This window comes from Phaseolus vulgaris, chromosome 1 (genome assembly GCF_051622355.1).
Source record: "Phaseolus vulgaris cultivar YP4 chromosome 1, ASM5162235v1, whole genome shotgun sequence".
Classification (NCBI taxonomy): domain Eukaryota; kingdom Viridiplantae; phylum Streptophyta; class Magnoliopsida; order Fabales; family Fabaceae; genus Phaseolus; species Phaseolus vulgaris.
Genome location: NC_143498.1, coordinates 45,530,100 through 45,549,322, shown reverse-complemented (window position 1 = coordinate 45,549,322; position 19,223 = coordinate 45,530,100). Strand labels below are relative to the sequence as shown.

At 28.8% G+C, this 19,223-nt stretch overlaps 2 protein-coding genes across 10 annotated transcripts; both read right to left on the bottom strand.

The window, feature by feature from the left end:
• Positions 1-4,339: 4,339 nt before the first annotated feature.
• Positions 4,340-10,457, bottom strand: LOC137814306 (glutathione gamma-glutamylcysteinyltransferase 3). 8 transcript variants are annotated; one of them, XR_016521637.1, is made up of 8 exons: positions 10,059-10,296; positions 9,825-9,981; positions 9,505-9,743; positions 9,125-9,288; positions 8,087-8,138; positions 7,482-7,720; positions 6,824-7,345; positions 4,340-4,591 (listed from the first exon to the last, which is right to left on the bottom strand). XR_016521637.1 is itself a non-coding variant. In XM_068616962.2 (8 exons), the coding sequence occupies exons 1-8, from the start codon at positions 10,134-10,136 to the stop codon at positions 4,526-4,528; spliced, it is 1,506 nt and encodes a 501-aa protein (XP_068473063.1). In that variant the 5' UTR covers positions 10,137-10,457; the 3' UTR covers positions 4,340-4,525. The 8 variants fall into 8 exon arrangements, 6 of the variants coding, with proteins under 6 accessions (XP_068473063.1, XP_090159724.1, XP_090159725.1 ...); XM_068616962.2 differs by having other exon boundaries at positions 7,482-7,709; positions 10,059-10,457; XM_090303598.1 differs by having other exon boundaries at positions 7,482-7,709; positions 10,064-10,266.
• Positions 10,458-13,159: 2,702 nt separating this feature from the next.
• Positions 13,160-16,727, bottom strand: LOC150029659 (glutathione gamma-glutamylcysteinyltransferase 1-like). 2 transcript variants are annotated; one of them, XM_090303591.1, is made up of 8 exons: positions 16,496-16,727; positions 16,233-16,389; positions 15,761-15,999; positions 15,411-15,574; positions 15,157-15,208; positions 14,210-14,437; positions 13,621-14,118; positions 13,160-13,528 (listed from the first exon to the last, which is right to left on the bottom strand). In XM_090303591.1, exons 2-8 carry the CDS (start codon positions 16,354-16,356, stop codon positions 13,517-13,519), a joined length of 1,317 nt encoding a protein of 438 aa, XP_090159717.1. In that variant the 5' UTR covers positions 16,357-16,389; positions 16,496-16,727; the 3' UTR covers positions 13,160-13,516. The 2 variants fall into 2 exon arrangements, with proteins under 2 accessions (XP_090159717.1, XP_090159716.1); XM_090303590.1 differs by having other exon boundaries at positions 16,491-16,715.
• Positions 16,728-19,223: the final 2,496 nt, after the last annotated feature.

Sequence of the window (19,223 nt, the reverse complement as noted above, 5' to 3'; positions counted from 1 at the left end):
TTTTTCAGGTGAAATCTCAAATTAGTACAAATCCAGTCACTTAAATTCTTACACATTTTTTTTTCTAATCCAAATAGAGTGTGAATGTTTGGTGTTGAGAAAGGATGTGAGAGGGATTCAAGTATGAGAGAGAAAGCGTGTAAAAGAGTATGTTTATCTGATTCACGCTAACATCTTCATAAGATTCACTTCCCAATAAGGAACGTATTATTTTAATGTAAAAAACAGTTAGAATTTAGGATTTATGCTGTTCTTTAGATTTTCAACTCTTTAGATTCATTTTGGCCAAAAACTATTTCTTTTAAACTTACTATTATATGAATTATAACGAATTTTATACCACATTGTAATTAGAAATGGTACAAATAGTTCGTGATTTTCTTTTATATATTTAATTTTTTTATTTTAAATAAAAAATACACACCATATTCATTGATTAGTGTTTTTAAGAGGATGAATTAAAAGGATTATTATCATTAATAATTGGAATTTCATATGTTAAATTATTTCAGTGTCATTAATGATTAGAAGTATAAGGTTATAAGTTACCAATTATGTATCTTTCAAATAATATAATATAAAAAAACTATTTATTTAAATTATTTTTAATTTAATTTTGAATTTAAATGAAAGAAAAATATCAATCCGCCCCATAAAAAATACCCGTTTAATCATCCCGTAATTACATTTATTTTGTCTCTTTCCTTAATATGAAAATTTATTTATAATTATAAAGAATTATACTATATATATCAAAAAACGAATATTTATAAGAAACTTGCTAAAATATATATTTTATTAAATGTTTTTTTTTTAATTTCTGTTTAAATATTATACCATTTGATTCTGACCCTGACAAGATTTCATGATTGTTTCTTCTATATTTTCATCTTCAACTTACCAATATCTCTTCGATCTTCTCAAATTCGTCAAACTTATTCCTTTTGTTTTTTTTAAGGTAGTGTTGATAAAGAAATTTGTAAATATTATAGAGAAAAAGGAATAAGTCAAGCAACAAGTTAGAAAAAACACCACGACACCTTATCAATGACAAAATTAAAAAATAAATACTTAACTAAAAACAAAAATTAAACACTTAATAAAACAAAACTTTTCAATAAAAATATCCAAATTTATAAGATGGATATGATTTAATTAAACCTTTACGGAACATAATGTTAAGTGAGTTAAAAATATAAAAGACATGTAAGAATATGAAATAAAAATAAACAATTTTTTGTCTGGAAACCTAAAGTATGAGTGAGATAAAAATACAAAAGTGATGTAAAAATATGAAAGAAAAGAAAGAAAAATTTAATTTTTTTGTCAGAAAGCCTAAAGACATACCTCACTTCTTATCAACTTTTTATCTCATAAATAAATTAGTGTATTTTTAATTTATTTTCTATTAAAAAATTTGGTTTTAATAACTAAAAAATATTTTTTTATTTTTTTTTAAATATCTTACTTTTTTGACTTTGTTTTCAATGAAATGACGTGATCATTTTCAACTTCTCAAAATTGTTCATCCCTCCCACTCTCTCCTTATCAAAGACTTGATCCATAACTTAGAAACAGACAAACATATGTCATCTCATTGATAATAAAATAAATCAGCAAAGTAAAGTAGATTAAAGTAAAAAATATTTTTACACACTCAGTTAAAACAAATATTGTTAATTTAAACTTAATAGTGAAATTTATATGAGATACTTATAACTCCAAATTTATGAAGTATTAATCCTATTTACAATCATGATCATTCACTCTAATCTTAACCGCTTTAAAATCACATATTTATACTATAAATTGAAGAAGAAAAAGAAAAATAAATGAAATGAAATGAAATAGATGGGTGTGAAGATGAGAGTTTCTGGGTGGGTTGGGTGTTAGAAATTATTTTTTTTGGGACGTGTTTAGACATTTACTCTGGTCATGAAATATGCTAATTAAAATTATTTCTTAGGTATTTTATGTTAGGTAAGCTCTTTCTATTTTTAAATATTTATGGTTGCGTATTTTTCTTGAAATTTTCTATTTATTATCAACTTAAAATTAGTATAATTTTTTTTTAATTTATTAATTCTTATAACTAAATTATTTTTAATAAAAAAATACATGAAGTTAAAATAATAATTACGTGGGATAATATGTAGACCAGTATAATAAAATAGATCATTAGTTTCGACCAAAAGCTAATACTAACAACGTTAATTATTCAATATTAATTATTTAATAATATCATATCACACATTCAATAGACTTTAAAATTATGGATCCTAATTCATTTAACATTTCTAAACTAATTTATCACTAAGTTTTAAATTAATTATTTAATTAAAGAAATTTAATATCGATCAAGTCAAAGTTAATGTATTTTTATTTTAAATTTTATTTAATTTAATGTCAAGTTAGCCAATACTAAATAAAATATATTTTAATATTATGATAATTTATGTCAGTGTAGTACTAATGATAGTAATCTATAAAAAAAATCTACAAAAAAATTTAAAAAAAAAGAGTTTTATTGAGAAAGGATGGTGAGATCAAAATTCCTTTGTGGTGAATAATTTATATTAGTGTGGATGATGGAGATGATTTTTGATAAAGAAGATACACATTAGGATATTTATATAGAAAAGTGAGAAAAAAAATTGTGTGTTTTGATTAGTTAAATAAAGTTCACATAGATTAGAATTTTTTTTTATATTTAAATTTGGGCTTTTGAATTAAAATTTATCTACAGATTTCGTTGTTACAAAGAACACGTATTCATAACAAATAAAATTAGCGTCACTTAATTGATATTAACTTAAAAAAATATTAAATATATATTATATTGATATTAACTTAATTAATAATAAATTAAATAAATAATAAAATAAATAAAATTAGTCTCAATCTAATCGATGTGAACTTAAATAAATAAATACTAAGATTAATAACTACTAGAATTTAACGCTAATAACTTTTACAATATCATGACTTAAAGTTGATTACCTGAACTCTATTAGTGTTTATTTTATTAACATTGTTTTAGTTATGTTAATCCGAAACTAACTAGTTTTATTATTAAAAAAAAGATTAAAATAGTTAACACTTAAAGTTGACTTTATTATCTCACAACTAAAATACACCATGGAGTGAGCGTGAACTTAAGCAATATATACATTTTATATAATATAAAATTAAATTTAAAAATAAATTTATATTTTTAACTTGTAAAAATAATTTTTTTGTTTGGTTTCGCTAATTTTAGTAACATCGCGTTTTATTTGATATTGTTATTTATAAATTAATTTGATATTTTCTTGTAAAGGTACTAGTTGAAGTTCTTAAAGAATTAAAATGTGGTAATGTGGACTTTCCAAAATGTTATCCCTAAATTTATACAGCAGTTGACCAGAGTGGATGCTCTAAATATATAACATTATATTTAAAAGTGTGTAGTTTAGATATTTGAAGATAAGTGAAGCAGAATAAAATTAGACTACACTAAAAATGAAATAAACTTCTTATATCATTGTGATACAGTAAAAGTTTTCATTCAATTTCATATAAGATATTATCGTTTGAACTAGAAGACCTAAAAAAACAATTAAAAGAATTTATTGAAAAACAAATAATTAATTCTAGTGTATCTCCTTGGGATTGGAACTCCTTTGCTATTAGTAAAAAAAGATTAAAGGTCTAGCTTGTGTATAAATTGCAGTCAATTAAATAAATAAACTTACTATGAAGAATAAGTATTTTTTTATGATATGATAAATCAACTTAGAGAGGACCATGTGTATTTTCCAAAATAAACTTAGAGATCAGAAAATCAGAATTAAACTCCATGTACATAATCTTCTCTTATACGCAAATATAGACTAAAAATATATATAGGGTCATTAAAACCCCATTTTGTATGGTGTCTTACTCCAGCCCTTGTAATTTATGAAGGACCATTTAGAGTATCAATCATGAGTAGTAGAATTCTAAAAATAAAGTAGCCACCAACAAAACAAGCAAAATGGACACTACATTTACTATGGTACAACGAGTGGTTGCAATGAAACAGAATTTGTCAAAAAAAAACCTGTCAGCATGGTTCAATTCATTTAACATTAACTTCTTATGAATCTTTGCACGTTACCAACTGTCAACTTCTAGCGCACACACAACGATGATGTAATCAAAATTATAGCCATTGAATGTTACAAGTTGTCACGTGACGGCAACTACTAAACCCTAATAAAATTATAGCATGAACAGCTAACAAAATGATCATGTGGTTCAAGGAAATGAATCACTTCAAAAAGAACAAATATCCATCTGAGAAAAAGAAAAAATGATATACCATGCTTAAACATATCCATTCATTTCTCTTCAAATAGATCAATAGTATAAAATGAAATAGGGCATAATTTATTATCCAAGAGAGAAATATCAGAGAACATACACATTTTAGCACATTCCGTTGATTATGTTCATCTTCCAACAACAATTTATGCAAATCTTCATGTTATTCTTCCGAACAAAATTACGCTGCACAGTCCAGATTGCTTGCACAAAGGTGAAACAATAGTTGGTCTCGCAAGAACAAAACCTGTTTCAAGAATTATTGCTAAGTATCACCAGCTAATCAGATTAATGATTACATTGAAAAATTATAATAATATTTTCACCCAACCCAATCATTTTCATTTATTTGTTTTTCATGAATTCTCTGCGACAGTGTAGAACCCGTGGTATCAAGTCATGCTTTCCTGAGATTATGCTATACATACATTTGAAGAACATGAACAAGATTTACTTGGTTTCATATCAAGCTTCTTAGGCAAGTTTTCTTATTTGTTTTTGAGTTGGAAAATTAATTCTTACAAATTTTACTAACTCTAAACCAAATTAATTGTGAAATTAAAAAGATTCAATCAATGCAAATATAGATAAAAAAAAGTACTAACTTTTCAATTAATACTAAGTTCGCTCCACAGTGTAAAGAAAAAATTAATGATTGATTGAAAGGTGAGAAGAATATTTTAATTTTTTTTATATAATTAAAACTGTAGTTATTTTAAAATAAGTGCATTGATTATTTTGAAATGAAAATAATACATTTTACCTCTTCAACTTTGTTGCCCGGAGAAATTTTACATGTTAATAAGCATTAACAATGTCAAATCACTATCGAACCTTATCCAAATTGGTAGATTGGACACCCATTATATATATACACAATTTCTTATAACAAAAAGCAATTATTTAGTATAAAGTTTCGCATACATGAGTATTAGCAACATATTGTTTACACTTTTTTATGATTAACTAAAATTTATTAAAATTATAAAATCATAAGAGAGACTCAGTAACTATGGAGTTGAAGCCTACAAAATTTTATAGTTTTTAATACATTTAAGTCAATAATAAAATTGGTGTCCAAAATAATTTGATAAAGAATAAGTTTGACACTTCTTCTAATACATACTCATGTGTAGATGAGAAATCAAATTATTCGTAGAATAATTACGAGGGTTACTGTTATTTTCATTACTCATCTCTTAAAAAATTGAATGATACAAGTAAAAGATCACTCTAATTCTTGATAAATATATTTTTGCTAACCATCAATATATTTATAATTAGTTTACTTAGTCAGAAACATATACAATTTTTGGATGAGAAGTGTACTTTAATTAATTGATTAATAAAATAATTGGTTAATTTAATTAGTTTGTTGAACCTATCCTAGTATCCTACTAGATCACTTAGGCTTTGTTTGGATTGAGGAGGGGATTTGTGAGGAGGGGAGGGAGTGGATTTGTGAGGATTAGAGAGGATGTGTGAGGATGTTTGGATTGAGGGATGATAGAGTGGATTTGTGAGGATGGTTTATTGTAAATTTACAAATTTATCTTTGTCATTAAAAAATATTTGAATAATGAATTATGATTTTTTTAAAATTTGAATTAATTAAATATTTTTAATATATAATATTCATAATTATTTATATTTTTTAATAAAAAATTAAAAAATATAATGAAAATATTTTTGTGTTAAATTGAAATAAATTTATTAAATACATTAAAATTTATGAAAATAATATTTATTATTATATTCATTTGTTACTTTATATAACTATATATATATATATTGTTGATATTATAATTTTATTTTTTATTTTTTTATTTTTATTATTTATAATTATATGTTGTTATTAATAGTATAATTAAATATTTTTGAAATTATAAATAATAAATAAATTTATATAATATTGAATTTTATATATTGTAATAAAATGAATGCAAAAGGATATTTTGGTAAAAATACAATAATCCACATCAATCCCTCCAAATCTCTTCATTTTGTGAAGAGTAAAAAGAACCATCCACTCTCTCCCCCATCCACTCCCCCACCCTCAAAACCCTTGAAACAAACACAAAAAACACCCCCTCCCTCCTCCTCCATGGAAACAAACACACCCTTAGAAATATTTAGTCTCATGCACGAATAAACAGATGATGGCGTGACTATACTATAGATAAGGTCAACTTATAGTATATGAGTTAGTATAAAGCTCATCTTACAAACTTTAATTATGTTATGAGCAATTGTAGTATTTTGGAGTCTCTATCTAAGGAGAAGCTTATGTTATTAAAACTTGATGAATTGAAAGGTCTTGAGTTTGGTCTGATAAAATTAATTTGGATGAAAATTTTCAAATGGTGTGAATCCTATTAAAATATTTACCATGAAAAATAATAGCCACGTTTTTTGCATTAAAGCACCATATATTGTTTTTCTTGTCCACAGTTTTATCAAGTCAAGAGTTGAGCATTACCTCTTCCTGAAGTAGGGGAGGGAGATCTTCAGTTGCAAGGAGGCTCAATACTTCCACTTGCAGCTTTTCTTCTTTAAAACCCGACCACGTATGCAAGGGTAAGGCCAATAAAAGTACCGTAAAGACATCTGCATTAGACGGGTGCATTTCTATGCAGTGACCTTCATTACAAAGACACAGCCAACTTGGCTCCCTTTGACACAAAGGGACCAACAGGTCAACTTCTTGTTCACTACCACCACTAGTTGTAACAGTTCCTGAGACTAATGTTCCTGGATTTTCACTGTCAAAATTCAGATGTTTTACCTCTATTTGACTGCAGCTTTTTCCACCCGACAAACCTAGCCTGCCACAACCAGTCAAAAGATCTATCCCTTGGCAACAAACACCAGTGTCAAGTACTGCTAGAATATCTTCGTCACCAAGGTTTGCATAAGTTTTATAACATGAACTTTCAGAATCCAACCACCTGGTCACGTGTTTGAAGAGTGCAGTTGTCCGAATCTGTTCCAGTATGTCAGCCTGAAATTTCAAATCTCTCAAGTATTATGATTGTTCATTTATTTGAAAGTTCCTAATTATGAAAGTGATGCATTTGACAGATTCAAGAGTGAACTTATCCCCACCCCAAAAACCAAAAAGGAAGTAGAGTCAAAACCTTTAACGCAAGCCTTCCTTTCTCCTTGTCGCTCAATGTGAGATTCCCATCTTCTTGTCTGCGAACTTCAGCAATCCATGTTATTAACCCTCTCAATTCACTAGGAGGCGGTTTAAAAACAACAGACAGCACTTCTTGAATGTCTTCTAGATCCTCTGACTTTAGAAGTTGGGGGACATCTTCAGTTAGAAATTTGGCCACACGGCTCCAACCTTCATCTCTACAACTCTGCAAACAATCTTTTAAGTGTTTATTTACTATTTGCCGTAATCTACAAATAAATAGAAATAGTTTGCACAAAGCATAAGAAAATAAAGTTTTTGTTAACATAGACTGTTACGTATATGTTCAACCATTACAGTTCCTACAAGTGAAAAAGGATGCAGACCTCCCAATCACGCTCCATATTTTAACATATGTATGGCTATAAGACTTTTTATTGTTCAAAATGATTTCAGGAGAAGCTATTTCTAGCTGACGTAACGTAACCATTACAATTTTACAGTGAGTCAGGTTACTTTTCCCTCTAATTAAAACTCATGATTTTAGAAATTTTATATATGTCCTCCAGTGGTTCAATAAAGATTCTACTATCATCACAATACCACAGTATAAAGTATAGACGGTGCTCTCTTAAGCCTTGAAATAACCATGTACCTGAAATACAAATTTCCAAATATAAATTGAGGGCAGCAACTAGAAAGATTTTAAATTAATGACACTGATACATTCAAATAGTACGATTTTCAAATTACATCAGCAGATAACAACTAATAAGACATATGTGGATAGAATATAGAGATATACAAAAATTTAGTACATATAATCAAATTATTGTTATGGCATGATATGAGGTAAAGATATTTTCGACTTCTTTCCCTCCCAAATTCTACAACATGATTAGAATGGAACTTGTTACCCTACAAAATAAGACTCGGAAAATGTACCTTTATAAATTAATCAAATTAATTCACCAAAACTTGAAAATCATTGAATATTAACTTTGATAACTAACATAGCAATTATTCTCTGGAGTTCAACTACTCTGATTTCTTTTCTTTAACGAAATGCACCAGGCATAAGTAATAATTAAGTTGTTTGAAGCATAGGATTAAAATAGCAATTACTATATGGAGTTCAACTACACTGATTTCTTTTCTTTAATGAAATGCACCAAGCATAAATAATAACTAAGTTGTTTGAAGCATAGCGCATTAAAATAGCAATTATTATCTGGAGTTCAACTACTCTGATTTCTTTTCCTTAATGAAATGCACCAGGCATAAACAACAACTAAGTTGTCTGAAGCATAGCATACATGCACGAAAACTACCACTTTTGAGAAATTCATAAGCTTGCATAAAAAGAAAGAATAACCTAAGAGATGAAAATCTATTGAATAGGAAAATATTTCCACTGTTCAATAACCAGTTCTCACACAACATTCAGGAAGGTTTGGTTTTGGCGAAAGGAGAAGTGCAACAAATTTGAAGGAAATAATAGTTATTAAAGGGGCTGTAATTTTGATGAAATTTTACCAAAGACATTGAGAAGTAAAGAATGTGTCGCCAGCATCCCTTAAGACACAACTAGTTGTTATGCTAATATACTTTAATTAGCTGTGTAAGAGATCTTAGAGTTACCCCCTTCGAAGTCCCGTTGCTTGATCAATGGTGCTCATTGCCTCCCAGAGAAGGGTAAGGGGAACCCAGTGAGGAGGATACTTGAAACGAGCAACATCCAATACGAGGACCATATCCTTTTCAGCATGATATCCTCCAACTGGTGAAAAATGACCAATTCCAGTCTGTTACCCAACAACATGACAAATTTCCATCATTTCTATAAACTCATGCAACTCTCCATTTCCTACACTACTCAACAATAAGTGTATCTGTATAGAAAATGACCTTAAACGTTGAATTAACCAACTATGTATAAAGTGAAGTAGGCCTGATCAAAGTTAACTAAACAGGAGTCATGAATAGACAAGAATCTAACACAAAGATGAATGATTAACCACCTGATTGAGGGGTGTCCTGTGGTAAGACACAATGACATGAGAATCCTCAGAGTGAGAGCACGAAATCACATGTTTGCGGAACTCATCAACCGAGCTTTCATCCGATCGAAAGGCCACCACCTTAGCTCCATTGCATCGAGCCAAACACGCAACTCTCCCGAATGTAATGCCTTCCAATTGAATTTGAGTCAAAGGCACACAACAATCCAACATGGACTCATCAAACCATCTCCAAGGACCTGTTAAACGACTTTTCCTTTCATGAATTGAAAACAACAATAAGAAGAAAAAGAATAGAGAAGATTACTATACCAATATACCTTTCCATTTTCTTCCAGGATCAATAGCAAGGGCATTGAGGACAACGGAAAGTGTGGCGAGACCGCAGTATGCAGGTTCTGATTGTGTCTGGTAGTAGGATATCAGCTTGAAGAAGGCTTCCATGGTTCCTCGCTCAAGTGCCTCCCCAAACAGATTCTGTGCAAAGAACAATGAATCGATGAAACTGTTGAAGGAACAATTAGAGAAATGGAATGATGAGAAAGAGCGTTGACCTTGCCTAGGGGCGAAGCGAACTCGATTGAAGGGTAAGGGAGCGCTCTGCGGTATAAACCTGGGTTCGCCATGCACATCAAAACCCTCTCTTCCGCAACTGCTATCTCTTCCTAACTTAACAAATTACCGTCACTCACTCTTCACTTCCATCTTCTTCTTCTTCACTCTCTCAAACAAAAGTAAACAAAAAAAAAAGAGTGAAATACATTCTCTTATAAATTAAAAATTAGACTATATGTAAAATCATTTATCAAAAAATTCTATAAATTTTTATGAATTTTATGTTTTAATTTATGACTGTATTTTATTCCTCTACAAATTGTTACACGTAACCTTCTCCAAAAAGAAAAACATTGAAGTCCAATGAAATTATTCTTCTAACTTTTACGAATATCACTTTCATTCTTTTCCACACTGTTCCATTATAAACAAAATTACATATAAGAAAATAAAAATTAAATTTTAAAAATTTAAAAAAATTGATTTAATTTTTTAAAAAATATAAAGAGTAAATTAAGCTTTACCAAAAAAAGTAAGACCAGATATATTTGTTATTTCCATAAAAAAATAATATATACCGTTTCTATCTAAAATTTGTTAAAATAGTATCGCTAGACTCCATCATCACATTTAAGATATTGTAAATTTTGGAACTCCCTTGTGATTTTATCTTTAAAAATATCTTGGATGTACCAGAACAAGTCCTCCAGTCAAGGTCTAAGAGGAACGAGTTTTCCTTAATTCAGGGCTAAGAGAACGAGAGTTCATATTTGGAACCTCTTTTTGTCCCCACAAACATCAATGTTCTAATATTAAGTTTGTTGAGATAGAATCGTTAATCAATCCACTTTAAATATCAGAACTCCGTCACAAATTTGAGGTCATAACATAATCGTTATATAAGTATAAATATTAAAAGAGTAAATGTTTTATTTTTTTTTCATAAATACAATTACAAATTAATTTGCTTTTATTTTTCATTCTTTTTATCATATATAAATAAATATAATTCACATGTCCATTAGTTAAGACCGAGGTGATTAATTTTAAATTAAACAACATTATTTATTAATTTTCTTGATTTAAGAAACTGATGGCTGATGAAAACTATGTTCAACCAGCCATTGAAATTATCCCTTGGTCGAAGAAATATTGGAACTAGTGAATTTGGGATCACAACACCACCAATAAATGCAACCCAAAACGTGCTAAGGATGAAAAGCTATTTTAAGGCATAGGTATGATGGAGAAGTTACATGGTTGTACACATAGGTAAAAAAAGAGCACAATTGCAAGCTCTATGAAGATAATTTGAAATTCTTTGGAGTAAAAGAAGGAGATTCTTTAGATGAATACTTTTAAAGAACTTTGGCCATTTTGAGCAAAAGGAAACATATGGTGAAAAAGTGGAACAACTTGTAATTGTTGAAAATATTTTAAGGTCCATGACTGCTAAATTCGAAGGTTGTCTAGTTCGATTATATGGTATGCTAAATTAAGGAATCCAACCACTAAGATTATGGATGAACTTCAAAGTAGTTTTTTTCTTCATGAACAAAAAATTAGAAGAATAGAGAGGAAGAGTAGGTTTTGCATATTATTAATGTCGGGAGAATAGGAGGTAAAGGAAAGGATAGTGGTAGATGGAAGAAAACGTGAGACTCAATTCATTTTATCAAATAATATGTGAAATAATATTACTTGTCACGTTCTAATCTCACTCCTAATTCTACATCAAATTTAGAGAATTTCAAATTTATAGGATAATTCATACTTGTGTGCATATATGTGTATGTATATGTGAACATGTGTTATCAAAATTTTTTTAATAAAAAGAACTTTAAAAAAGTTTGTCCATTTTGAACTAAAGCCTACAACCGTGTTAGCTTTCTTGAAGATCGCAACAAAGATGAAGTTATCAAATTGATTCATGGAAGTTCCCAAAAGTAAATCTCTTATACTATGAGAAAGCCTTTAAAGTTGGAATCCTTCTCTAGACTCATAAGCATACTAAGGAAAGTTGTATGATTAAACTGATTTTCTTATTGAAAATGCATGTTCAGGAGGATTAATAGTTTGTTTTTATTGTGTTTATTTAAGTTGTGAATGACTATAAACAAAATTTGTATTTAACTTTTTTTGTTAGCTTTTTTATACCAATAAGTTCTATAAAAGTTCCTGTATGATACCTAAGAGTTTCTAGCTTGTTGCAGAAGAGATTCATAAGACTGAACTAAGAGAACTGTTATCTTCATGGAAACAAATAATAAGCCTTCCCAAACTGTGAACACTATGAATAGAGAATTTTGAACAGAAAAAGATACTAACAAGAAATCAAATTGAAATTGCAAGGACGAAACAAATTGAGAGAGTGCATGCACTGTTGTCTAATTAAGAAACACCACTTCACCAGGTTAATTTCCCGAAGTTTTTCTATTTCAGAAATTAAGGATTCTGATTGTAATAGTAATTATTATTGAATTAGAGATTAAATAAAAAATAAATTTTAAAATAAGCAAATTTTGTTATATTCATAATAGTATTGGAGAGATTACAATGTAATATTATAAAATATAAAAATAACCCATTAACTAAATTCTATGCTCCTAGTCATAAAGATACAAAAACAAGTTGTTTAGAACATGTAAAAGAAATTGTGATTCTTTCATGTAATCATTATGTATTTGATGAAGGAAAAATAATATTTTCCGAACATAATTATGTTTCTGTGGCTACAAAAATTTCATACATTTTCCGCTCTTCTGTGTGAAAATTTATGTAGGAACCACCTAATTTTTTAAATATTTCACTTCATTTTTTTTTCTTCTGCTAAAACATACTCTTCGAGTGTGTTCCCACTTCTCATTTTCAGTGTACCAAAATCATTAACAGTTCTTTAGGTTCATGTTATTTAATTCATACGCCATCTTAATTCTCTAATTTTGATTCGTCATATTGGTATATATTCTCTTCTTGCTAAAGATCAATCTGTGTCATGCATAAGAATAGATCAATCTCTTCAGAATACTTTAGTATTTTTCTGTAATTAGGATTACAATTTCATCTCAATAAACAGTATAATAAATATAAACACAGATTCTCCAAATGAATCTACAAATTCTAATTTGAGTTAGCATAATATTTATTTATTTTTACATAATTTCATTCGGACAATCAAAAGAGTAGAAACTAGAAAAAAATACAAAAAAATATAATTTTGATATACATAAAAACCATAACCAACAAAATATCTAAAGTACATAATAAATCTTCTATCAGATCAGCAAATGAGGTATTGAATCCCCGGTAGAAAATAAAATCTTCAGTTGTCAAAAATAGGTGAACACCAACTTGAGTGACTCTAAATTTGTATGGTATCTAAATTTAAGCTGTCAAGATTATGATCCTGATCAACCTTGCCCTCTTGACATCTCTTGAGAAGGTGAAGCTGACGTCTTCAGTGCAGAACCTGAAATGCAGAATTGTAATAGTGAGTGGAAGTTGTTAGGAGGATACAGTGCTGACGTGCAATGTAAAAAAAGTTATAAAACAAATACCTACCTCTTCTTGAAGCAAAGAGGGAAGGTTTTCAGTTGAAACCAGACCGTGTATTTCTGTCAAAAGCTGCTTATCTGTGATGCCAGCCCATGTTGTCGATGGTAAGGACAGTAGAAGCACTGTTAGCACATCCATGCTAGCTGGATGCATCCTCATATAATCACTGGGCCTAGAGCAACTGCAGCATAATTTCCTACATGATGAAGGAACCAACACATCAACCCCTTGCTCAGTGTTACCATTTACCACAGTCCCAGAAACCATTGTTATTGGCTTCTCATCTTCGGCTTTCAAGCGTTTCATACATGTTACTTGACATCTATACCCGGCTGGTGAGCAAGGCTTCCAAGCTAAAATTTCTGCTGCTTGGCAACAAACACTTGCAGCGATGACAGGTAACGCATCTTCATCATCTAATGATTCCCTGCTGCAAGAATTTGACAAAAAGGAAGCTACATGTTTGAAAAGGCCAGTCTCCTGTACCTGTTTCAATACCTCTTCCTGCATAACAAAAAACTTATTAAAAGACTGTTGAGACCAAAATAGAATATACAATGAATGAGAGAATTATGCAAGATTGGACATATTGAACCTTGATAGCAAGCCTTGCTTTCTCCTCTGCGCTTAAACTTGGACCACCATCCTCTCGCCTCCTGATCTCTGCAACCCATTTGATGAATTGTTCAGAATTAGATGGCAGTGATGAGACTATAATTGAAACAGCCTGATGAACGTCTTTCACATCCACTGATTTTAATAGAAGAGGAACATCGTCCATTAGGAATTTTGCAATATTAATCCAACTCTCGTGTTTGCAGCTCTGTAAAATTCATACAACCCATTACAACATACACGATGAAAAACAGTGACAAACTAACAAACAAACACAAGATACATCCACCCACACCAATGTAAACAATGAAAAACACAAACATGACTCTCCACAAACACATGCTATACTACGCATGTAATTCCAGAATGCATAGGATTACTGAAGTGAGAAAACAAGTGCATGAATTAAGATGAGTTAAGACAAACATGGCCAAACTACATGGTGCAAATTGACTTTTCCATCGTTTTGTATGAATCTGTACCACAAATAAAGCATATCCTGCTAAACCTCATTCAACTATTGTATAATCCTTATTAGCATCTCTAATTGAACTAACAGAATTATTATAACAACATGAAAGTATCTGATTGGGTATTAGCAAATAAAACATTGTAATCATAGGAGTAAGATGAAAAACATGGTATTTTATCCGTTTGAAAATGGAAATTGTAGTTTACTTCACAAGACACATAATTGCTGTAAACAAGATCATACAAACCAGAAATAAATCAATACGCCTGCTCCTGAGAACAAGGTCACCATATCACAGAAATTGAGAATTATAATGCACTACATTGGAGGAATGCATGTGCCTACATGCGTTCACAAATAAAGAAATTATCCAAAAAATTAATGCACACACCAGCATTGGTTACTATATCTGAAATGTGAAACCCTGAGTCATTACTTGTCAAAAAGATAAATACCAGAGTATAAAGCAATCCAGGTTCCCTGTGAGGCCTTGATACAAGCATGAACCTGAAACAGGTAAAAAAGTTAAGCAAATCATTTAAGCTATGCAACGAAAAGAAAAAAGTGTTTTCTTATTGCTTAAATTGCTCCACTACAGTCCTGGCTAGACAATTTCTTATTGTCAACTTTCATTAACATCATAACAAATGGACTGTGATTAATCAGGTTACAAGGTCAAAAGAAAATAGTATAAAATAAGAAAGTTTACCCTCTAGTACGTCCAGTAGCCTCGTCGACATAATTCATACCTTCCCAAAGAATTTTAAGAGGAATCCAATGGGGAGGATACTTAAATCGTGCAACATCCAAAACAAGTGCCATGTCCTTTCCAGCGTGATATCCTCCAATAGGAGAAAAGTGTCCTGTTCCAGTCTGTCATGAAAATAAAGTCAAGATTACACTCTGACCATGTAGAACTAAGAATATGAACCAAATCCTTGTACCAAATTTCTTGTATAATGACTAATCAGCATGATAAGTGATAAGAAATCAACAATCAAACTTGGAAAGTTTCATGTTTTCCTATTACATTAAAGTTCCACAAACCAGTGAACATACTTGCTTAAGGGCAGCTCTATGGTATGAAGAGATCACGTGGCAGTCATCAGACATTGAACACTTGATGACATATTTACGAAAATCATCAATGCTGCTATGGCTAGCACGAAAGGAATCCACTTTGGCTCCAGCACATTGAGCTAAATGTGAGAGCTTCCCAAACGTAATGCCCTTAGCTTTGACCTTTTCTAGAGATTCACAACAGTCCAACATAGATTCATCAAACCATCTCCAAGGACCTGCAGATAAATCACAGGAAGACAAAAGAAATACATAAATCAAGGCATTACATTTGGAATAGAAAGGTAAGAAAAAAATAAAATAAAGAAACTTCACTGTCAGTTAAAATTAACTTATGTATAAGTTAATGAATTATCACTCTTATATAAAGCTATATAAATTCCAAAAGCGTTTAGAGAATTTTGTCCAATAAACTTAATTGGATAGTTAGTGATAAAAGCATAAAGTGTACCTTTCCACTTCCTGCCAGGATCAATGGCCAGAGCATTGAGGACCATGGACAAGCTAGCGAGACCGCAGAAAGCGGGCTCGGATTGTGTTTGGAAGTGGGAAACCAATTTGTAAAAGCCTTCCATGGTTCCATTGTGAATGGCTTCGAGAAAAAGTTCCTGAAATTCAATGAACAAAGAAAAATTGAGTAAAGAGACTATAGTAATAAAAAAATGATCATGTTCACTCTTCTCATTACTGAGGTATGTGTGAGAGAGACCTTGCCTTGTGAGGAAGCAAAGTCGACAGCGGGAGGACAAGGAAGAATACGTCGATACAATCCCGCCGTCGCCATTGAAAGTAACAAAAGCAAATAGATTTCCAAAACCTAAACACTAAAACTATTTTTCTGTGTTCGATGTTTGATTGATCAGGTTATTCTTTCATGATTTTAACCGCTAAATTTATCTTTTTTGGGTTGCAGAGGTTTTTCGGTTTTTCTTTCTGAATATTGAATGTGTTGTTACGTTTTATGCACCTCGAAATCATGCAACAGAAAATTCAATTTCAAAAAATATATCTATTTTTTTATTCTTTTTAGTTTTTTTTTTTAAATTAGAAATTGGAAACGCTTTTAGAATTCACAAGAGTTTTACAACTTTTTTTTTTTTACATTAAGCTTTTATTTCTTAGAATAAAATTATAACAAAAATACTTTTGTATAATAAAATTATTTAATCTCTTAAAAACATATGTTCTGTTCGATAATAAGAAGAGAAAACTAATGAAAATATAAGGAGAGAAAAACAAAACTGAAGGAATAATATGTTTATTTTTTGAAAAAAAATATTAAAATAAAATAAAATTATCATTTTAAAATAATGAATAAATTAGTAAAATTAAATAATTGTACAATTATAAATTACACATCATTTAAAAAATATCAATTTTTTTATTACAATTTTCACTCTTTTATTCTTATGTATCACAACAAAAACGTGTGAGATTCAATGAGAAATGAAATATTTCTTTACCACTAAATAAGGAAATTTTTTTTCTCATTTTGGTAAAAAAATAAGTTAAAATTATTTTAAGTCTGAAATTAGCTATTTTTGTTTTAATTTTTTATTTTGTAAAATAAGTTCTTTAATTTTAATATTTCTAAAATTTAAAATTACTACTTCCGATTGTATAATTTTGTTAAACATAGAATTAAAAATATAATGATGATAGAGACATTGATAACCATAACATATTAAAATAAGAAAAAAACTAAATTATATAAAAAATAAAAATATATTTAAGTGTAAGTAGAACGACATTCTTAAAGTCTCATTTTAAAATGCATTCTCCAGCTGTTATTTTTAGTTAAAATCATATTTTTAAATATGACTTTTTAAAAAAAAAAGATATAATTTCTATTATTTTAAAAAAAATCATATTTTAAACTACATATTATTCTATTGAAAGTTGTATTTTAAGACATAATTTTCACATTTAAGGTCATGTTTTAAAACATGTATTACTTATTTTTTATTCTTCTTAAAACCTAACTATTCTTTTATAAATTAAAAAAAAAATTGTATCAGTAAATTTGCTCAACAAAATTTAAAACAAACTAAGTACGAAAAATATTACTTTAGCAATTATACATTAAAAAACACTCGTTTATAATTATAATTAAATTAATATAATTTTAAAATAATTTTATTTTAATAAAAAAAATATATAATCTGGTACGGATTTTCAATATATCAACATATCAACTTCCTACAAAAATACAATTCAAAATTACATTGCAAACTCAACTGGGAAGTAAGTTATCTTTTGTAAAATTCATTCATTTTTTCTGTGATTAGATAAGACAATTTGGGTTGGCGCGTCTCGTACAAATCCATCTCGTATTTGGCCCACCCTGCGTAATGAACTGGTTTCTCTGTCTTGTCCTGTGCTGCATCAGGTTAGCCCGTCAGCTTGCGTACAATTATTTTTTTAAAATTAATAAAAAAAAAATTGTTACTGCAAAACTTTTGATTTGTTAGTTGAGAAATTGAATAATAAAATTCAATAATTATAAAAAATTTAAATATAAATTAATTATAATTGAATAAAAAATTAAATCTATTACCATATTAAAAAAAGGAAGAAGTTTTGAAAAACAAAGTTAGGTAATATTTGTTTTTATGTGATTTATCTTTTGTTTTATAATATAATGAACTCAAGAAAAACGTTTTTAAAATGTTAAAATATTTTTTAAAACTATATTCGAAAAACTTTATTAAAAAGTTAATGTTTTAAACCTGTTTTTTCATTAATCAATTAATTAAATATTTTCAACTTATTTTTTTTAATCAATTAATTAAAAAAACATTTTAGAAAACCGATTTTAAAAAACAACTTATATATGTTAGAATGTTTTGATATGTTTAATAAAGAAAATTCACCAATAAAATATATAAACAACACATTAATAATCTATCCTTTTGAAAAGATGAAATTCAAGGCAATAGTTATCGACAAAAAAGATAGGTATTGGCCTAAGAAAACCTAACTATTTACAACCTACATAATCTCCATAACTTAAACCAATAGCAACAATTCCTTAACACAAGTTTCAACAACAAAAACTTACTAAAAAAAATCAACACATTAGAATGTAACAATAGTTACAAAATGAATAAGCAAAGAAACATAAAGTTTTCAAATAGTTTCAAAATTCTGCACTGTTTGACCAACTATTTTTTCTATTTAACCACACTATTCATAATAAATTGAAAACAATGCTTACCGAACACTGGAGTCACTGCTCCTAATTAACGACTTACTTTAACTGAACTTGAACATACAAACAATTCAGCTAAATCCGATAAACTTCAACCTTTTGGAAAAAGGCATTCTACTGGAGAACACTCTGGATATCTTTTAGGGTTTGTGTCTCTCACATTTGTACGCATCTCAATATTTATTAAATATTTCTTTTACATAAGATAAAAATTAAAAAAACATGATATTA